This window comes from Tribolium madens, unplaced genomic scaffold (genome assembly GCF_015345945.1).
Source record: "Tribolium madens isolate multiple individuals breed KSU strain unplaced genomic scaffold, Tmad_KSU_1.1 Scaffold_91;HRSCAF=231;Tcas5.2_LG7, whole genome shotgun sequence".
NCBI classification, from domain to species: Eukaryota; Metazoa; Arthropoda; class Insecta; order Coleoptera; family Tenebrionidae; genus Tribolium; species Tribolium madens.
The window spans coordinates 16,386,694-16,406,154 of NW_025401063.1; the positions used below are offsets into that span (position 1 = coordinate 16,386,694).

Below are 19,461 nucleotides of genomic sequence, written 5' to 3' on the forward strand. Positions count from 1 at the left end.
AGACCAATATTTAAGTAGGGAAAATCATTTAGATGTAATCGTTAATGAACTTATCATAACCCACGATATCAGCGATGAAATCTAATTTTGATCTAGTAATTTTAAGAGCGAGGATTGTTAGAAATATCATTGTTAAAAATTATTTTCATGCTTTAACAACTTAATAATTTGTTTATCGTTTTTCATCTTATGTATCAGTACCTACTTATTATATTTTTTTAAATAATAATAATAATAACTGACTTTTATTGTTACATAAAAGTACAATAGGGCGAGGTTCAAGTGGATCCTCTGCTCTACCACCTAATCCTAACAGTGGTTTTGAAATACGAGTACATTTTATTACGACGCTTATGGATAATATATTCTTTTTAATAATAAACATACTTTTAGTGTCAAAATTCAGTAATTTTTGACAACGTCAGTTTTGGAACAAGCTCTGCCTCTTATTCTTTTGCGGTTGTGACCCAATGTAATTAGTTTTCTTAACAAAGTAACGCACACAACTCCCAATTTTAACATTTTTTTGTACTGTCACTACTAAAGACATCGTATTCAGGTAACCAACTTGATAATAACTAAAGAAAGTTTGGTGAAACTAGTGAAACAATTTTTTATTTAATAAATAAAGAAAAAAATATTGTTCATATAACTATGTTTGACGATTTATTTATCGTTGGTGAATCTGACAATAAGTATTGTATAAAATTTTGTGTGCCCCCAAGCCGCCGTCCTCAGTTTTATAATCTTGAATAGCACACTATGTACTATTTCTAAAAAATTTGATTACCCAAATATCTCAGAAACTATAGAATACCGGGTGCGGCATCGGTTACGCCCAGAAAAAAATCCCCACTTCTAATTAAATAAAATTGTTGATTTTTTTCACACTTACCTGGGCATTAGTAAGGTACATTCTCTAATTTTTTGGTAATTTTTCAATTATAAACAAAGCCAAAAAAAAATAATTTTCTTCCAAAAAGTTTAATTCTAATTTTTATACTGACCTACGCAGATTCACTTCCTACAATTGTTTACAAAATCAGAAAAAAAATACCAATTAGATATTGATTAAACGCAATTTTCCATCTTAACTTTGAAAATCATTTTTATTTATGACCTGCTACTTGTGCCATCGTAAATTTAGGTGACAATGGGGAACTGCAATTGGTGTAAGATTCCAAGGTTTTCAACAAAAAGACCTTTTAAAGAGGTCGCCTACCAGTAAATGATTCTTTTGTTGGCAAATTATACCATTTTGTCATAAATCACGGGTCTGGTTTGTGTTTAAATAAAAAAAAAGCGATTATTTGGATAACCAAGTCAAAATTTAAAATTGAGATATCAAAGCTTGATGCGCTAACAGATACAGATTCATCTAGTCTAAAAACTTTGTAGGTAAATTAACAGCAAGTATTCATAAAACACACAAAACTGTTACGGACTCATTTATTATCAAAAAAAATTAGAAAAATTCTCAAATTATACCCTATCAATAATTAGTTAGGTATATGAAATATCGCCAGTTTTAATAATTTGAAGTCGCGATTTATCAATGGGCGTAACCGATGGTATATGTACCAAAATTAAAGTCGTTGACAGACTAAACTTCTGTATTTTTTTAAAATTCTTATCGCTTGTCACCTCCGAGTCGCCACCCCGATTTGTTAAAGATTTAGAAAATTTTTGATATGGTGCAAAAATTTTTTGGGCAATGTCAATTCAATTTTGTTTGTTCATTTTTTTATTTAGCAAGGCGCGTTGTAAATTTGAAAAAGATGCCGAAAAATAAAACTACTCTCCTGTAAATTGAAAGGAAATGTTATCTTTAAAGTAGAGGAGCACAAAAACAGAGTTTATTAACGAATAGATAGAGAGAAAACGTAATACCCATTTACATCAACCACCGCTTATAGTGAGCTTCTTTCTCTGTGGATTTTTTGTATGTGGGTTTTTTGGTAAGTGAGTATTTTTCTGTGTGAGCTTTTTTCTATGTGAGTTTTTTCGGTGTGGGTTTCTTTCCATGTGGGATTTTTTCACTGTGAGTTTCTTTCGTTGTGGGTTTTATTCGACGTGGGCTTTTTTCCTTTTGAGCATTATTTCATGTGAGCTTTTTTCTGTGTGGGCTTTTTTCCTGTGCGCATTTTTCGTGTGGGCTTTTTTCTGGTCACCACTGTCGTCAGTGCTTTTGGTAGTAAAACGGGAATTTATCTCGGGTTTAAATTCTTCCCCAAACTTAATAATCGAAATTATGATGTTTCCAACTCTTCCAAGTTAATTTTATTGATGGATCGCTTCTTTGTAAGATAATCTCTAACGTATAAAAGTAAAAAAACACAAATACTCCAGGATTTGCTCACAAAAGAAAAAAAATAACGAACGCATCCGATCCCTTTTGCTCATTTTTCAGTGAGAATGTTTCAAAGCTTTTACTCATAAATATTAAAAAATGTCAAGGTATTTCCGACTTTGTGGAGGAGCCTCGCGACCTCCGCGTGTACGAGGGACAAAGGGCTCATTTCGCGTGTCACGTGGTGGCGTCGCCGCCCGCCAAAATCCGCTGGCTGAAAGACGAAAGACCTCTCCAAATCGATGAATTACGAATGACTTTGCTTCCTTCCGGAGCGCTGGAAATCGACGAAGTTACAGAGTCGGATCAGGGCTCCTATAGGTACCCCCAATCCCCATTATTAAAATACCATTTTACGCAAATTTGTCTCAGGTGTAATGCCACAGGCTTGAATTTGTATAAACTAAGCAATAAGGCCACTTTGGTGGTGAGTGGGGAGCGGGAAGAGGCCCATTTCGTGTCCCCAACGTTCATCGCAAGGCCCAAGTCAGCTGTGGTCGTTGAAGGGCAGAATGTGTCGCTCGACTGTGCCGCTAATGGATATCCACATCCGACTATAACATGGCTGAAAGATGGGTCGACCATCGATATGACGTTAGTTGAAATAAAGAAATTTTTTTTTGAGTAGGTTTATGTTTTTTGTTGCAGTTTTCTGGATAGTAGGTTTAGTAAAGTCGGTTCAACGAGTTCCTTACGAATTACTAATATTAAAGAAGAGGATGCCGGGACTTATCAATGTCGAGCCGCGAATCGCGAAGATAGTTTAGATGCATCCGCCACAATTCAGGTTCAAGTAAGTTTCCCCTCAAAATCAATAAAATTGCATTTTGGTAGATAACAGTCGTTATCGGGATGCATTTGCTGCAATAGGGCGAGACCTTCCATTTATTTATCGGCTTTTTTTCCATTCATGCAAGCATTGACTTGTTTAAACAATTGTCAATTGTCAATGTCAAAATCAAAAACCAGATTGTACTTTTATTTTGCCTAATTTTAACCGTTTTCATATTATTGTGCATCGAAATAGTCATTGAAAAGAATCATTTAAGATGGCAACCATGCGAAAATTCAAATAATCCCAACCTCAATCTTTCCGAAAAATTATTTTCTCAAATAATCAAATAAATATGTGTACAATTGGAGACAAAATACTTTGTCCGTCAATGTCACTTGAGTGACATTAAATTGTAAATCATGCTTTAGGACTGTTTTAAAAATTGCCTTTTTTTTAAAGTTAATTTTTTTTTAAAACAATTGTCAATGTCAAAATTCCCTCAAAGACCAGACTGAACTACCCTAAAACCTTTTTTTCGGAACAGATGTATATTAAAATTTCCCTAGATTAGGTTTGAGGTTAAGTTGGTAATTTTCAAATGTCAGAAAAGACTCTTGTCTTTATTTCTTAATAAAGACGTTAAGGACACGGAAAAATGCAATTTTTTTTGAATCTGATTCAAAATTTTCAGACCACCAATCGTCTTCAGAATCTGATTCTGGAGAAAGTTGACTCATTATTGGAGGAATATAATAAAATATTGGATTAGTTATGCAATTTATTGGATGCCGTTCTTTTTTAAGAGTTTTTACACAACCAAAATTGTCAAATTCATGAAGAATTTTAACATGGTGGTTTTTTGTCTGCATGTATTCACAAAATATAATCATAGATATAATTTCTTGTTATGTTAAGGTCCAGATCCTTACTTTCGGAAACTCATTTTTATAAACGACTCTTCTTGAGATAAAACACAATTTCACAATAATTTATTCGAACAATTATTATAATTCAATTCAATTAGCTTGTTCAAGAGCTGACTCGTTATCGTATTAATTTCCTCAAAAACGGCAAGATTCACAAAAAGACCCTTTCGTAATAGTTCGTTCTAAAAGGGCAGCGTATACCCGCCATTCGCAACGTCACAGAAATAATTCTAATACCAACCAATTCCATCTTCAACATTTTCTGTGCTCTTTAAGTTGTACTTTTAATTTTAAATTTAAAAGTAATTGTGGCCTCAGTAGCACAAGCGCCTTCGTAACAAAACGGCTGACATTCAATTGATATTTTACGTTGCCAACGTAATAACATCAAATCACTAGTGGCTGATACCAACATGACAACACTTTGACAATTGTTTAAAAAAAATGGACTTTACGATATTTTAGTTTTTCTCTTTTTAATGTTGCTAATTTTATTAATTTTAGAGATGTAATGTATGTAATTTGATTTTTCTTGAGAAACAATTTTATTTTTGAAAATTATTGAATACAATCCAAAACGTGGATATCGAGAGATTAAAAAGTGAAAATAATATTAATGATAATTTGAGGCCATGGTAAAATTTTGTAATGGACACAATTTTTTTGATAAGAGAATCACAGATACAAAAAGTTATGTAAACAGATCTCGCATTATTTGTGATTTCGATAAAAAAGTTATCTAATGAATTCTAATTACAGTGATAAAATAATATTTTTTTTTACAAAAATGCATTTTGTTCAAAACAAAAACATTGAACTACAACAAATTATTTTCTTTCAGATTTTTGTTAAGTCGAATTAGCGATTCGAGTTATACAGGGATGCGCCAGAATTCGCGTCCCAGAGAAAAAATGTTACAAAAATTCTATCTATAAAAATTTCGAAGTTATGAGAGTTTAACATTTGCACTTTGACTCTATTTATTTCTGTTGAAAAAATAATTTTCCAAGTTTTTTTTTGCTACAGGCTATTAGAAGAGGTAACAATAAAGCTGTATCTTATATTCTAACCCTGTCTAATGTTATTTGTGGCTTTTATTGGCATTTTTTTTAAATATTACTAAATAATTATAACAAAACATATACAAGATCATCAGAATTATTAAATAGACATAAAAAAATGTCAAATGTCAAAAAATGAATGTCAAAATTTTTTGACATAGAATTTTTTAAACATTTTTTCCATGTTCCTGGTATCTTATCTTACTTGAAATTTTTCTCTGGGCCGCGAGTTCTGACATCCCTGTATTTTTCTGAATGGGCTTTGTATTACTCGTTTTCATATTAATGTGCATCGAAGTAGTCGTTGAAAAGGATACTTTTAAGGTGGCAACCATGCAAAAATTCAACAACCTCAACCTTCCCTAAAAATTATTTTTTCAAATAAATGTGTACTCCAGATAGCAAAAAAAAAAAATAAAATTAACAACGTAATTAACATAGGGTAGCAAACAAAAAGATTTTTGTCATTATTGATGTGAATAAATTTGTTCTGAATGACATTAATGACATTTTTGTGTGAATCAGCCTTTAAATTAAAGATGCATTTAAACTTCTACAACCTACTTGATGCACATTAATATGAAAAAGATTTTATTTTATTTTTCTACTGATATTTAGAAGTAAGCTTCATTAGTCGAGGTTTTTTGAATTCAGTTTAAAACTTTGTAAAAATAATTTTTTTCAAAATATTTTGTAATCTATTAAATAAAATAAAGGTAAAACAAGTTTTCCCTAATTAAAAAAAAAGATGTTACCAAAATAATTTGTCATAGGACTGCATAGTTTGAATAAGTTTTTTATTATTTAAGTGTGACGTTTTAGGTGCCTCCTAGGTTTAGGAAAAAACCCCAAGACAAAATAGAAAATGCAAATAAAGACATTGAATTAGAGTGTAGCGTTTACGGTAATCCTGAACCCAAAATCAGTTGGTTCAAGGACGGGGAAGCTATCATTTCGAACGACTATTATCAAATAGTCAACGGGTACGACGATATTTTTCTTCGATGATTTGTATTTGATTTTTTTTTATTTCAGTCATAATTTAAAAATAATGGGATTAATGCCTTCCGATTCAGGTATTTTCCAATGTTTTGCCTCAAATCCCGCCGGGAATATCCAAGCAGCGGCTAGCCTGAAAGTGATAAATCCAGGTTAGTATCGTTTCAAAAATCAATGTTGCATACAATATTTAAGTTGAACTTTCATTTATGATTTATTTTTATTTCTCCTGCCCCGTTCCTCGTCCCCGCTTGATTTATTACTAACTGCATGGTTTGTGCATGTGTAGGCCCGAAAAAGCCCAAACCTGGACGTAAAAAATCGAAAAAAAACCGCGACAATCCCATCGATCAAATGCAATCCTTTACTCTATTCTCCCACTTGAAACCTGACAGTTCCGCTCGACTTGGCGACGTAGATTTCGGTCATTTTGCACGCCGTAAAAATTTCTTGCAAGACTCATCTGCTTCAACTCAGACGATTTACGATCCTCAAAGAGCTTTTTCCTCGTTGAAAAGTAGCGAATCTTACGATAATATTAACTTGGGTGATACTCAACATGCTTTTTTCCCTCCCTCTTCCACATCTATTACAGCTGAAAGCTCAGTTGCGAAAACAACCGAGGGATTCCCGGGACCTCCGCAGGACCTTAAAGCCCCCATTGTCAAAGCGAGATTTGTCACCTTGAGCTGGAAGGCCCCACTGGTAAACAACGACAATATACACACTTATACGGTGTACTATAGACAAGAAGGCAGCGAAAGGTAGGTGTTTAGTTTGCGGTCCGGGTCAATTTAACTTATTTCTTTAGATGGCGAGTGCAAAATACGAGCAGGTCTCGACTTGAAGAAATCAACATTGCAGGGCTTACGCCTAGTAAAGTGTATCACTTTAGAGTGGTGGCGATTAATTCAGTGGGGGCTGGAGTGTCGTCAGAAAGTTTGACAGTTACGACACAATCAGAGGAACACGTAGCAAGTGCCCCAACACACTTTGTGGTTTATGCGACAAGTCCGCGGACAATTTATTTGAGTTGGAGGCCCCCAGAGACCCCCAATGGCAATATTTTGAGATACATGGTGTACTACATGGAGGTACTACATACATATTTTTTCTACCTGTTTTAAATTTCATATTTAAGACGAGTTCTTCGATTGAACATAATATTGATACAATTGAGTTGAAGTACCATTTAGTGGGTTTGTCCATTTATACCGAGTATAGTGTATGGGTAGTTGCTGTAAATGAGAATGGACCAGGGGCGGCAACTGAAGAAAAAATTGTGCGAACATTAAGTGCGTCACCCTCAGAACCACCTTCTAATATCACTTTAGAACCCACAAGCACGGTAATTTAATTACTTAGATGTAAAAAAGTCGCTATTCGTTTGTTTCAGACTGTTATAGTTCGGTGGGAACCACCACCACCCGAGTACCAAAACGGGGTTATAACCGGTTACAAGTTAAAATATCGCAAACAGGGTAAAAAAGGTGTGACTGTAACCACTTCAGCCAACGAACGATTTTACGTTTTGAATGATTTGGAACGAGGTGCCGAGTACCAAGTCAAATTATGGGCGATCAATGTCAATGGTACCAGTCCACCATCAGAATGGATTACCGTAGAAACGTACAAAAACGATTTGGATGAAACTAGAGTACCTGATTCACCTGGGCCTTTAAGAGGTACCAAAATTTGGTACTATTTTCCATTCTTTTCATTTGTTTTATTTTAGTACGACCAACTTCGAATAAATTATACGTCTTGTGGACCCCACCAACAAATCAGAATATTCGGGTCCGAAATTATGTTCTAGGATGGGGCAAAGGTATCCCTGACATGTATACTCAAGAATTAGACGAAAAGACTCGCAGTTACGTTATTGATAAACTCGAGGCGAATTCCGAGTACGTTTTGAGTTTAAGGGCTGCAAATCAGATGGGGCCCGGACCTCCGGTTTATACAACTGTGCGAACTCAAGATGAGCCCCCGCCAGAACCATCGCCCCCTTTGATCCCACCAGTGGGGCTCAAAGCGCAGATTTTGAGTGCCACATCGGTCGTACTCTATTGGACAGACACCACACTTAGTAAAAGTCAGGTTAGTAGAAAAAACAATGTGTGTGAGTCTGGATAATAAGTATGTTTTTAGTTTGTGCGAGACAATCGCTACTACGTGGTAAAATACACTGCTGAAAGAACGATGCGAACTCGCACCGTGAACGTGACAGACCTCAATGTAATGATCGATGACCTCAAACCAAACACGCTTTATGAGTTTGCGGTGAAACTCGTTAAAGGTTTGTTTACTTTAAAAAATGACGGTTTTAAGGGAATAGAGCAGCTAGTTACGAAAACTAAATCCGCATTAGGGGCGCCACCAGTTTCGAATCGCGTATTTTCTCGAATGCCAGCCCACTTGGGTCGACCCGTAAGAGGGTGGTGGAGCAGGTATAAAAATGTGGCTGCAGTTTCTTGACGAAATAAGCATTTGAGTTGGAAAATTTGTGTACCCTATTACTTGCGTTTTTTTATATGCTCGTAATAGGAGTACCAGCAAGGCGGCAGCTTTTTTGTCGGGGCGAGTCGTGGGTAAAATCCCTGGTGTTTTGGCTTAAGTTCACGAAAATTATAAGGGCGCCACTCAGTTTAATATTGGTAAAACTTCTAACGGAGAAGGAGGTATTTAAAGAAATTTACAAGGTTGATTAAAATTCCGTATATTGTATATAAAAAAGACGAAAGGCAGTGATATGGAATACACGAATTCTCTTACGTTAGGATTGGCCAATTCGCTCGCTCACAAAATGTTTTAATTTAAATTAACGTTGAAACTTGATGATTAAAAATTGACATGTTGACAAGGGGTTGAATAGTTATAACAAAAAAAGGAGTAAAATTTGACGGTAACGAAATTAATAAATAAATTAATTAATAAAATAAATTTAGAAAATGCACTAAAAAAAATCGAAGTCTTGACTTATCTGTCTCTCCGAACAGAATGACAAGGTCACTCAAGGTCGCACCATCAAAAGTAGGCTTGAAAATAAATTGGGGGCCTACACGTACTCGAACATCCAAAATTTGGGGACCAGGATTTCCTCCGACAACTGAGGGAGAGACGGTGGTTTCCGATTTTCCGAAACAACGAGTTAAAGAGTCAAAAAGTTAAAGAGGGCTTAAAATGGGGTATTAAAACCTTGAAAAAAAAGTTGAAACTTAACCTACTTTGGTGGTGGGCGCCCTCAATAGTGGTTCGATTGTTGCGGTAGTGTCATTACTTCATTAGTTTTACTATAATTATTCTGAGGCCATTTGATATAATTTTACTGGATTATTTGATTTTGTTGCTGGCTCTTCGTTTGACCTCTCGACACTGACCCGTCCCGTACCCGAATTTTGTACGGTCTTCGCGCATGATTCTTAGTTACCCCCCTTCTATTTTATTTAAACGTTACAAGAAACTTAAATTTGAAAAAAAAAAACTTTTAAATCAGTATTGAAATACCAACATTATCCACGAAAAATTAGTTAACACTGGTTCTTGAATAATTGAATATTGAATAATTCGATTACTAATTAATAAGTAATTACTAAGTAATATAAATATAAATGAATGGGCATTAGAAATTGATTAAGATTGATTTAACAGCGAAAATCGGTGTATAAAATTGGATAATAAGTATCAGGGATAATCTTTATAAAATCTCTAATATTTCGGCACACAGATCCGAATCCTAGAGCTACAGTATGTCCCCGGATAGAGTTTACAAGAGGAAAAAAATATCTTTGATTTTATGCCAAACCCGCAAAGGAAAAATTTTTTTTGCTTTACCTGAAACGAGCAGAGAAAAATTATTCGAAAGTCGAAAATCAAGAGAAAAATTAATTTTTATTTTGACTGAATCAGAATAACGAACTTATAAGTACAGATTTAAGTTTTAAGTAAAGCATGCAATATTTGCAGCTTCTTCAATGAAATTCATTTTACACTAAATTTTGACCAAGATTTGATAAATATCAAAAAAATATGTAACTAAACTAATGTTAACAACAAGCCATTTTGTATTAATTTTACTATAATTACTGAATCATTTTATTTTATTAAATGTCGAAGGGAGAATGAAGTTTAATTTAATACACCCTCTTTCAGGTGCTCGGAGTTTTTAAATAACCTCGCACCTAAAAGTAAGCTTTTTTAGTTTGTAATGTAAATAATTATTGAACTCCAAACGAATTAATTAAGTATGAATTTTCAGTTCTCATGTTCTTTTGGCTTCCCTGGGTTGAGTAGCACGGTCCGACCGGGATGTCATAAAAATTACAATAGAAATGGGCTGAGCCAAATATTGTGTGTGAATATTAAGCATAGTGAAACTAAATTCGTCTTTAATTTAATTAGCTTACACTCAAATTAAAAAAAATTGATGATATTGTTGTTGAAAAATTATTACTTCATGTCATGATTGAGAGAAAACACCTTTTTTTCTGTGAGATAAGTCTTGCATTGCAGTATGAAAAATGCAAAAATTTAAACAGTGATTTTGCAATAAATAAATTAGAAAAACAAAAAAACGCTCAATCATAACAACAGAATTACGGTTCTGATGAGTTTTGTAAAAAAAAATTATAAATTTCCCACAGATTTTTACTCTTGGCTTGAATAAAATTCGTGAAATTTTGATGTTCAAAATCATTTTACACCGTTATAAATAAATATACAGGGTGTTCCGTCTAAACCCCACTTTAGAAGTATTGGGAGTTGGAATAATCGTATTTATTTGAAAATTGGTACATAGCCATAATACATTAAGTCCTAAATGAAAATATTTTCAAGATGGCGGCACTTCCGCTTATACCGGAAGTCGGTTTCAACTTTCTTATTTTAAATGGAAAGCTATATTTTTTACTGCGTTTTTGGATTAATCGGGTGATTTTAAGGAAGTTTTCATCAGCTTTCCCTATACCTAATTTTAGCCGTTTTTGAAATATTTGACATTTTTCAAAAATTTTTGGATCTGCACCTTCCACTTTAAAAATCGGTAACTCTGCCGTTTTTAAGATTTTAAATTCGTTTTTTCGGCGTTTGAAAAAGAAAGCTTAGATACTTTTTCTGGTGTTTTCAAATTAAAAAAAAAAACATATTCCAAAATTTTACTTTTGTAATAATTCAAATACCCATAACTCAATTTTTTCAAATGAAATACCCCAATTTTTATTTTACTAAATAGAAGAGAATTTAATTGTGCATTGATCTGTATTAACATTCCCTATACCTAAAGTTAATAATTTTCAAGTTATGGACTTTTTTTAAGACTACAGAAAATTTATTACTAGTCACACCCGTTTTCACATACTTTGCTAAGGAAATCAAAAATGTCAAAATTGTTTCTCAATAAACGTTGACTTATTATTTGACAAATAGTGCCAAAATATGACATCGGTATAAACGGATGTGGCTAGTAATAGATTTTCGGCAGTCTTAACAAAAAGTCACCATAACTTAAAAATTATTAAATTTAGGTATAGAGAATAGAATGTTAATGAAAAATTGAGTTATGGGTATTTGAATTATTACAAAAGTAACCTTAAAATTTAATGGTTTGTTATTTTTTTTCAAAATTTGAAAACACCGGAAAAAAGATCTAAACTTTCTCTCTCAAACGCCAAAAAAACGAATTCAAAATTTTAAAAAATAGCAGAGTTACCGATTTTTAAAGTGGAAGGTGCAGATCCAAAAATTTTTGAAAGACTCCAAATATTTCAAAAACGGCTAAATTCAGGTATAGGGAAAGCTGATGAAAACTCCCTTAAAATAACCCGGTCAATCCAAAAACGCAGTAAAAAATATAGCTTTCCATTTAAAATAAGAAAGTTGAGACCGACTTCCGGTATAACCGGAAGTGTCGCCATCTTGAAAATATTTTCATTTAGAAGGACTTAATGCATTATGGCTATGTACCAATTTTCAAACAAATATGATTATTCAAACTCCCAATACTTTTAATGTGGGGTTTAGACGGAATACCCTGTAGAATTCTTTAAATATTTTTCCGCAATATCTTATAACTTTAGTAAGCTATGTTTCTATATTATCAAAAAAAAAATGTAAAAATAATTTTGGTGTTCTATACCCTTAAATTAACTTAAAATCAGGTCGCAAGGAGAGTCCCTGGAGCATGGTTGTGCAGAATGCGACATGGGAATTGGCCCCGAATGCGTCCCCGAGGGACTTGGATGTGCATTTAAAAGAGGACGAACCGCAATTGGTGGAATTGACATGGCAACCCCCTAAAATAACCAGCGGTCGAATAACAGGTTAGATCGAGTTTATCTTAATTGGGTTTTTTATCGCCCGCTTTCTCAGGTTATGTGATCTTATACACGGATAATAAAACAAAAAGCGATCGCGAATGGCTGGCACAAGCAACCAAGGGTGACAAGCATTCAGCCGTGTTGGGCGACCTTAAGCCTAACACCGAATATTATTTCAAAGTTCAAGCACGGAATAGTAAAGGTTATGGACCTTTTTCTAACGTTGTCATTTTCACAACGGGGTCAAGTAAGTACAAATTTTCGCATAATGTAATTTGTTTTATTTTTTTGTGTGTTTGTTTTCTTTTTATTTTTATTAGATGTTGGTACTTTGGTAAACAGTTCGCGGCAACATTTAGGTAAAGACACTACTCGTTTTTATGTTTTTTGTTTAATCATTGTTGTTGTTTCAGACGGGAAAGGAATTTTTTCCGGTACTGTTATCATATACTTCCTCATCGGAGGTTGTATCATCGCTGTTACGACGATAGGTGTCGTAACAATCGTTTTGTGTTGTCGGAGAAGAGACGCAACTGCATCTCCGGATAGAAGTAAAAAAGGTTACCAGAAAGGTAACCAAAGTGTCAAACCACCGGATTTGTGGATCCATCATGATCAAATGGAGTTGAAAGCTATGGAAAAAAGTCAGTCGAATCATGATGGTGCTAGTAGTAGTGGCGCAATGACTTTACCGCGAAGTGTGGGAGGTAACGATTATGACCCCCACGAAACTGGTATACACACAAATTCGTTAGATCAACGCACTTATGTTCCTAACTATATGGGTAAGTTTAGTTTAGAATATTGGTATGCATGCTGTCAACGGATTTTTGGTTGAACATCATATAGAATACGTTAGTTAAAAGCGCACTACTCTGATAAATTAACCTAAAATAGAAAAACAGGTTTTAAACATACAGGGTGACCCAGGGGTGCGTGCATACTCAACAACTTTTTTTCTATCGAAGTTATCGATATTTTTTTTAAGGATATATACAACAATGAGGCACATTATAAGAATATTTCTATTCATATACTTCTATTCATATATGTCCCAATTAGGATACACAACTAAGTTCTGTTTTTTTAATAAAAACCCCAATTTTTATTACATTCCTGGATTTGCCACTAAATTGTCAATATAACGCACCTTGGTTTCCAAGATTTACCTGCAATAGTTTTTGACTTATGCCAATTTTTGTGTCAAAATTACATCGTACATAGACCCACAAAAAATTCATAACTTCAAAATTATTCCAGATACTTTAACCAACTTTTTTCCTGTTGATTCCTTAAGCTTTAGTGCGTCTTTTGAGATAAAGGCAAACTCGGAGTCGATGTTTCATCGCGTACTACGATTTTTTGAAAATGACAAAATACAAATCGCAATAACTCGACTTCTTCAAATACAACACTATATTTTATTGCATCATGGCATGGCATTTTTTATGAGCTCTTTGTCGATATAGGATTCATGGGGTCTACTTTGTAAAATTTATGAGATTTTTGCAAATTAAGTAATGTTGATGATTTTTTTCTGAAAAAAAAAATCGAGTAGGCCGTTATCGTTTGACACATCTGTGCAATTCTGCCAAAAATGTGTTTCAATAAAATGAAATTGTAATAGAAACAGGAGTACATCACAATAAAGGAAACAATTTTAGTAATCTTTACAAAAATAGGAAGGAATGATTAACAGAAAACAATGTAAAAAGTAAAAGTTATTGCCATTTGTATTTTGTCATTTTCAAAAAATCGTAGTAGGCGATGGAATATCGACTCCGAGTTTGTCTTTTGCTCAAAAGATGTGCTAAAGCTTAGGGAATCGACTGGAAAAAAATTGGTTAAGTTGTCTTGAATAGTTTTGAAGTTATGGATTTTTTTGTGGGTCCTATGCACGATAGAATTTTGACACATAAATTGGCATAAGTCAAAAACTATTGCAGGTGAGTCTAAGAAACCAAGGTGCGTTATATTGATAATTTAGTGGCGAATCCAGATATGTAATAAAAAATTGTGGTTTTCATTAAAAAAAACGGAACTTCGTTATTTGAGACACCCTGTATATGAATAGAAATATTTTTATAATGAGCCTCATTGTTGGATCTATCGTTTTAAAAATATCATGTCGATAACTTGGATAGAAAAAAAGTTATAGAGCATGCACGAACCCCTGGGTCACCCTGTATTTTTTCTATAGACTAAAAATATAAAAATATGAGTTTAAAACGACAAAACTAAACAACAAATTCAAAAATTTTATTCTTCGTTAAATGTTTCCAATAAGTTTTCTTAAAAAACATTCAATAATTTTAATACTTACTTAATTTAAGTGGTGAAAATTGGGAATTGAATTTTTTTTAGAAATTCAGTTTTTTTTTTATTTTGACGATTTTTTTACGAATCTGCAAAACGCCGAAAACAATGAATTAGGCCGAATTTTCTGGTTTCTTGGACGCATTTCAGGGTTCTCTAGACTTCTCACGTAATAAGTGACGACTAAAGGTTTTTTTCGTCCTGACTACATACACTCACCGGCAAAATTATCGCATCACTTAAATTTTAGGGTTTAATGGCTAAAGGGTTCTGAAAATTATACTAAAATTGATGATATAGGATTGTCAAGTAACTCAGTCGTCTATGGATTTAAAAAAAATGGTGTAGACTCATTGTTTACTGATTAAATATCAAATTATCAAAATCACCGCTAATTTTCGAGAGACAACAATAAAAAACTGAGCTTTTTTTCAGGCTCCAGGAGGCCTCCGAATGTAAAAAAAAAGCTTATCTAAGCTAAAAAACTGATTCGCACGAAATTCGTTTTTTTGTTTCTTTTGACAATCATTAAATTGTAATTTAATTGTTGAAGTTTAAGTCGTAATTTTAGTTTAACTTAACGTTAATTAGTTAATTAATTAATTTTTGATTCATTTATTTACTTTTATGCTTTATTATCAATAAAAAAAATCACTTTTCTAATGTGATGCGATAATTTTGCCGGTGAGTGTAATTTACTCGAAATCACAAACACACGAAAAGTTTTAGCGTTTTTGATTGAAAATTTTGGCCGTTGTTCATAATTGCCATAAAAATCTACGTGTGTTCCTAAAGAATAAAAAATTTCAATCATACATATTTTGAAAGTTTGATTGGGAATTTGAAAAATGTATTTTATTTGAATTAATTTTTATTTCTTTTTAAATATTCGTAGTGGTCAAAATTTCCTCGTTCTGACCGCAAATTTTGCAGTTTTCTCATAATGAAACTACCAAAAATTTTCTAATGTGAATGTGGAAACCCGTTTTTGTGACTGAAAAACAGAATTCCTACTAGTGCAATATTTTTTTGCGATTCCATGAATGCTGGAAAAATTGGTTTGTTTTTTGATATGATATGAATTAGTTGAAAAACGTTATTTGTCTCAATTTCGAAACTGACTTTTTTTAAATTTTGTTGTTAATCGTATTTGGATAAATCTGGTGAAATAAAATTTACATTATTAGAATTAAACATGATTAAATCGGCTTTCATGAAATTGTTTTTAAACCTTTTTTAATGAATTTCGTACCAAATTTTAGCGATTATTACTTAGACAAACAATACTTTACATAATTTTCACCCCAACGTAACCATCAGATAATCCATTTTCGCTTAATTGCTTTCTCTTTTTCCCCTTTTACGCGGCTTTCGCTAACCCAAAAAAATCAATTGATTCGTTATCCTGGCGTAATGAATAAAAATAACGTGTCTGTAAAAATACGACCTACTTTAGAGCGCTTTTAATATACACTACCTAGTTTTTTTTCTTTTATTTATGCACTTTTTCGCTTTGCTACACTTAGGTGTTTCCCCTGATGATAAAATCAAACGACCAATCAGATCTAAGCCAATTATAACGTTACCAGTGGTCTCCACACCGCCGAGAGAACGTAAGTATTGGCTTGCATGTGCTGTTTGTGTTAGTGTAAAAAACTAAAGTTAAAAAAATCACTATTGAAATAACACATTTGCTGTTTGTAATACAGGGTGTTTACAGTCTTGGAGTCGAAATTTAACCTAGTAATAGAAGAGTACAGAAATACTGTAATCGAGAAAAAAAACTCACACAATTGTTATTATCAAGAATGTTATTTAACTCCAAAATATTGGTCCAGGGTTTGAGGGTCACTGGAATTATTTCCTTGTTCAGATAAAATTGTATTGTTGCAACAGATAAAAAAATCGTATCCATGACAATAAAAGAGAAAAGTCACTTCATAGTTTTGACACTGTTATTATTTGATTTGCTTTTGCTTTAGTTTTTATCAAAATTCGAAGATCTTCTGTTTAATCTCTTTCAGCGAATGGTTTCCAAGAGGTTTGATTCGTTTTTCTTAATTTTTCTCCAAATTTATGAACATAACATATTAAAATAATAAATTGGTTGTCGTGATTATGATTTACGGTGAAACCCAAGGTAATGATACTAATTGGCCATTGTTGCAGCCGAAGCAGCAGTTCTCAAACAAATAGTGTAAAATGAATAATTTCCTTTAACAACTTTTTTGTTTTATATAGCGTATTAGTTTTCTTTTACCGTGAATATCATCTCATTTAAATTTCAACCTCAAGACCGTAAACACCCTGTATAACAAAATATAAGAAAAAGTAAATATTTTGCAGCAATAGCAACCCCAATTAATACCACATCTCTAAGCCAATCGAGCACAGACTCGACGCCTTCAAGTCGGCCTTCATACCCCCGTACTCAATACAACATGGCACGAGCCCATGTGACTGTAGATCCGTTATCAAACCCCGAAAATCCTTACGCCTTGCATCCTTCAAGCTGGACCGAATCCAACATTAGGTACTAAAAAATCACTAAAACAATTATTTTATTAATTAATTCAAATGTAGTCAAGTGCCTCCGATGGGGGCCCACGTCCCTTCCACGTACGCCCCCGGTCTGGGCGTCCTCGCCGAGTCCCAGGGGTGCAAACGCGTTCCGGCTCAAAATCATCCCTTGAAGAGTTTCACAGTGCCGGCTCCGCCCCCCATTTCGGCCCCTGGGACGCCCCAGCCGAAACACATAGGTGAGTTGGTACACCTGGGAAAAAAACTATTCACCAGTCTAACTTTCTGCTCACACTACTGCGCTTTGTTGCAATAGTGTTTCCGACAAACTAGTTGGGGAGCAGGTAATATGTCGAAAAACTCTTATTTAGGAAGCTGGTCCGGACTCGGGGACACACATTTCTTCAAAACGGTATTTTTCGGAAAATTTCGGAAAATGGTGATTATAATAATTTGCAAAATGACACTAAGCAAAATTTTCATTACCTTAACAAAATTTTTGTAATTTACTTTTACTTTTGTTAGCTAGTTTCTTCCGTTTTTTATATTTATTTTTATTACTTCTAAACAAAGCAAAAAAACCAAAGTGGTAAATTTATTGCCATAATAATAATAATAATAACTAACATTATACAGTATGTCCCCCGATTTTTTTATTTTCGCTAACACTGCAAAAGAAAAACATTTTTTGCTTCACCTGAAACCAAGTCTGTAATTTTAAAAGTTCATTATTTTCACTCATTGGAAAGAAAATTTAATTTTTCTCTTGATTTTGAGCTTGTAATAACGAATAACACTAGTTTGCAAACATTACGACCTTTAATCGAATTATTATTTTTATGTTAACTTAACCTTTAATTAAACAAAAATAATTATTAAATTTTTCTATCACGTCACACTTTTTTTGTTACAGACGATAATTTTCCTGTTTTCTGCACAAATGCCTCCGATTTCAAATTTATTTAAATTCAAATTGTTGTTGAATTATTGCAAAATTATTACTATATGGGTCTAAATAGGTCTTAAAAACATTTCACTCACAATTGGGCTTCTTTTCTAAAAATTTAGGGAGCATGAGTTACAGACAAAACGAGCGTTTTAATCAAGATCTGAAGGGTTTTCAAAGATCGACACGAAGGTTTTTGGGATGAAAATAGGTTAGTAGATTTCTGTTGGATTGTTATAAAGAAAACTGATCCAAAAAGTATAATAAAACCAAGTAAATAGTTTTTTTTTTGAACTCAGTGCCTCAAAATCTAAATAAATTAACTTTCAGCTAAGGTATAAAAATCGTGTATAGAAATAATGGATTTTGTAAATATAATTGATTCAATCTTAATTTTAGGCTGAAATAAGGCAATTTGTGATATGTTCAATCGATTTGGCTCAATTTAAAGTTGGGAATCAACATAAATCAAAGTATTTCAACCAAATACTGGCTTTAGTAAGAGTTTTCTTCTATAATAAAGCAATTTGAGCTATTTTCAATCCAATTTTGCTCGATTTTAATACAGAATTAATTCAAAACTAATGTATTTTATAAATTAGTGTAATTTTTTTTCTGCGTTTTAAATCCCACATTAGTGTTTTATTTTTTTGACAACGATGTCGTTGTGACATGAGTTAACGCAAGTTAAATAACAAAAATGTTTGTAAAAAAACATAATTTTAATAAATGGCAAGTCAAAAAAAACAGCTTCTAAAAAACACTCATTTTTAACAAAAACAATCATTATTCAATTAATTAATTAATTGTCAAAGTGACATCGTTGTCAAAAAAATAAAATCGCCAATGTGATGGGACTTAAAAAGCAAAGAAAAATTATTATTACAAGACCACAAGTAAGAAAAAAATTAACTTTTCTTTTGACTGGTTATTATAAAATGTATTATTTATTATTATAAATGTATGTAATTAAGTTCAGAATTTTGATTATAAAGAAATAAAATACCAATAAAGAAATAAAAAAATCACGGTTTATTAAAAAATTCTGGCATTTAAAACTAGTCCTACAATCTTGATTTTTGAAAACTATAGATAAAGAACCTTAAGGTTGAACTATACTGGGAAGTAATGTGTTTCTGGCACACAGGTTGGCGCCATATTTAGCGCCGTAACTGACAACCCAACATACACTTGGTCCGAGTCAAATAGATTTGGCTCATTTCTTCGTTTCTTTGTGATACAACACCAGTCTTT

At 32.9% G+C, this 19,461-nt stretch overlaps 1 protein-coding gene across 4 annotated transcripts in view; it reads left to right on the forward strand.

Annotated features, from left to right (window-relative positions):
- LOC123012159 (neogenin) overlaps window positions 1-19,461 on the forward strand; it is a 63,403-nt gene that overhangs the window by 41,872 nt on the left and 2,070 nt on the right. For 2 of the 4 annotated variants that reach the window (XM_044409983.1, XM_044409986.1), the window contains exons 4-21: window positions 2,458-2,671; window positions 2,723-2,944; window positions 2,999-3,143; window positions 5,935-6,095; window positions 6,148-6,263; window positions 6,401-6,875; window positions 6,923-7,205; window positions 7,253-7,459; window positions 7,508-7,796; window positions 7,847-8,211; window positions 8,263-8,410; window positions 12,267-12,428; window positions 12,478-12,672; window positions 12,746-12,784; window positions 12,839-13,210; window positions 16,268-16,354; window positions 17,088-17,274; window positions 17,325-17,500. In XM_044409983.1, the coding sequence (XP_044265918.1) occupies window positions 2,458-2,671; window positions 2,723-2,944; window positions 2,999-3,143; window positions 5,935-6,095; window positions 6,148-6,263; window positions 6,401-6,875; window positions 6,923-7,205; window positions 7,253-7,459; window positions 7,508-7,796; window positions 7,847-8,211; window positions 8,263-8,410; window positions 12,267-12,428; window positions 12,478-12,672; window positions 12,746-12,784; window positions 12,839-13,210; window positions 16,268-16,354; window positions 17,088-17,274; window positions 17,325-17,500 (3,843 nt within the window). The remainder of the gene's footprint in view (window positions 1-2,457; window positions 2,672-2,722; window positions 2,945-2,998; window positions 3,144-5,934; window positions 6,096-6,147; window positions 6,264-6,400; window positions 6,876-6,922; window positions 7,206-7,252; window positions 7,460-7,507; window positions 7,797-7,846; window positions 8,212-8,262; window positions 8,411-12,266; window positions 12,429-12,477; window positions 12,673-12,745; window positions 12,785-12,838; window positions 13,211-16,267; window positions 16,355-17,087; window positions 17,275-17,324; window positions 17,501-19,461) is intronic. The other 2 variants (XM_044409985.1, XM_044409984.1) reach the window with 2 other exon arrangements.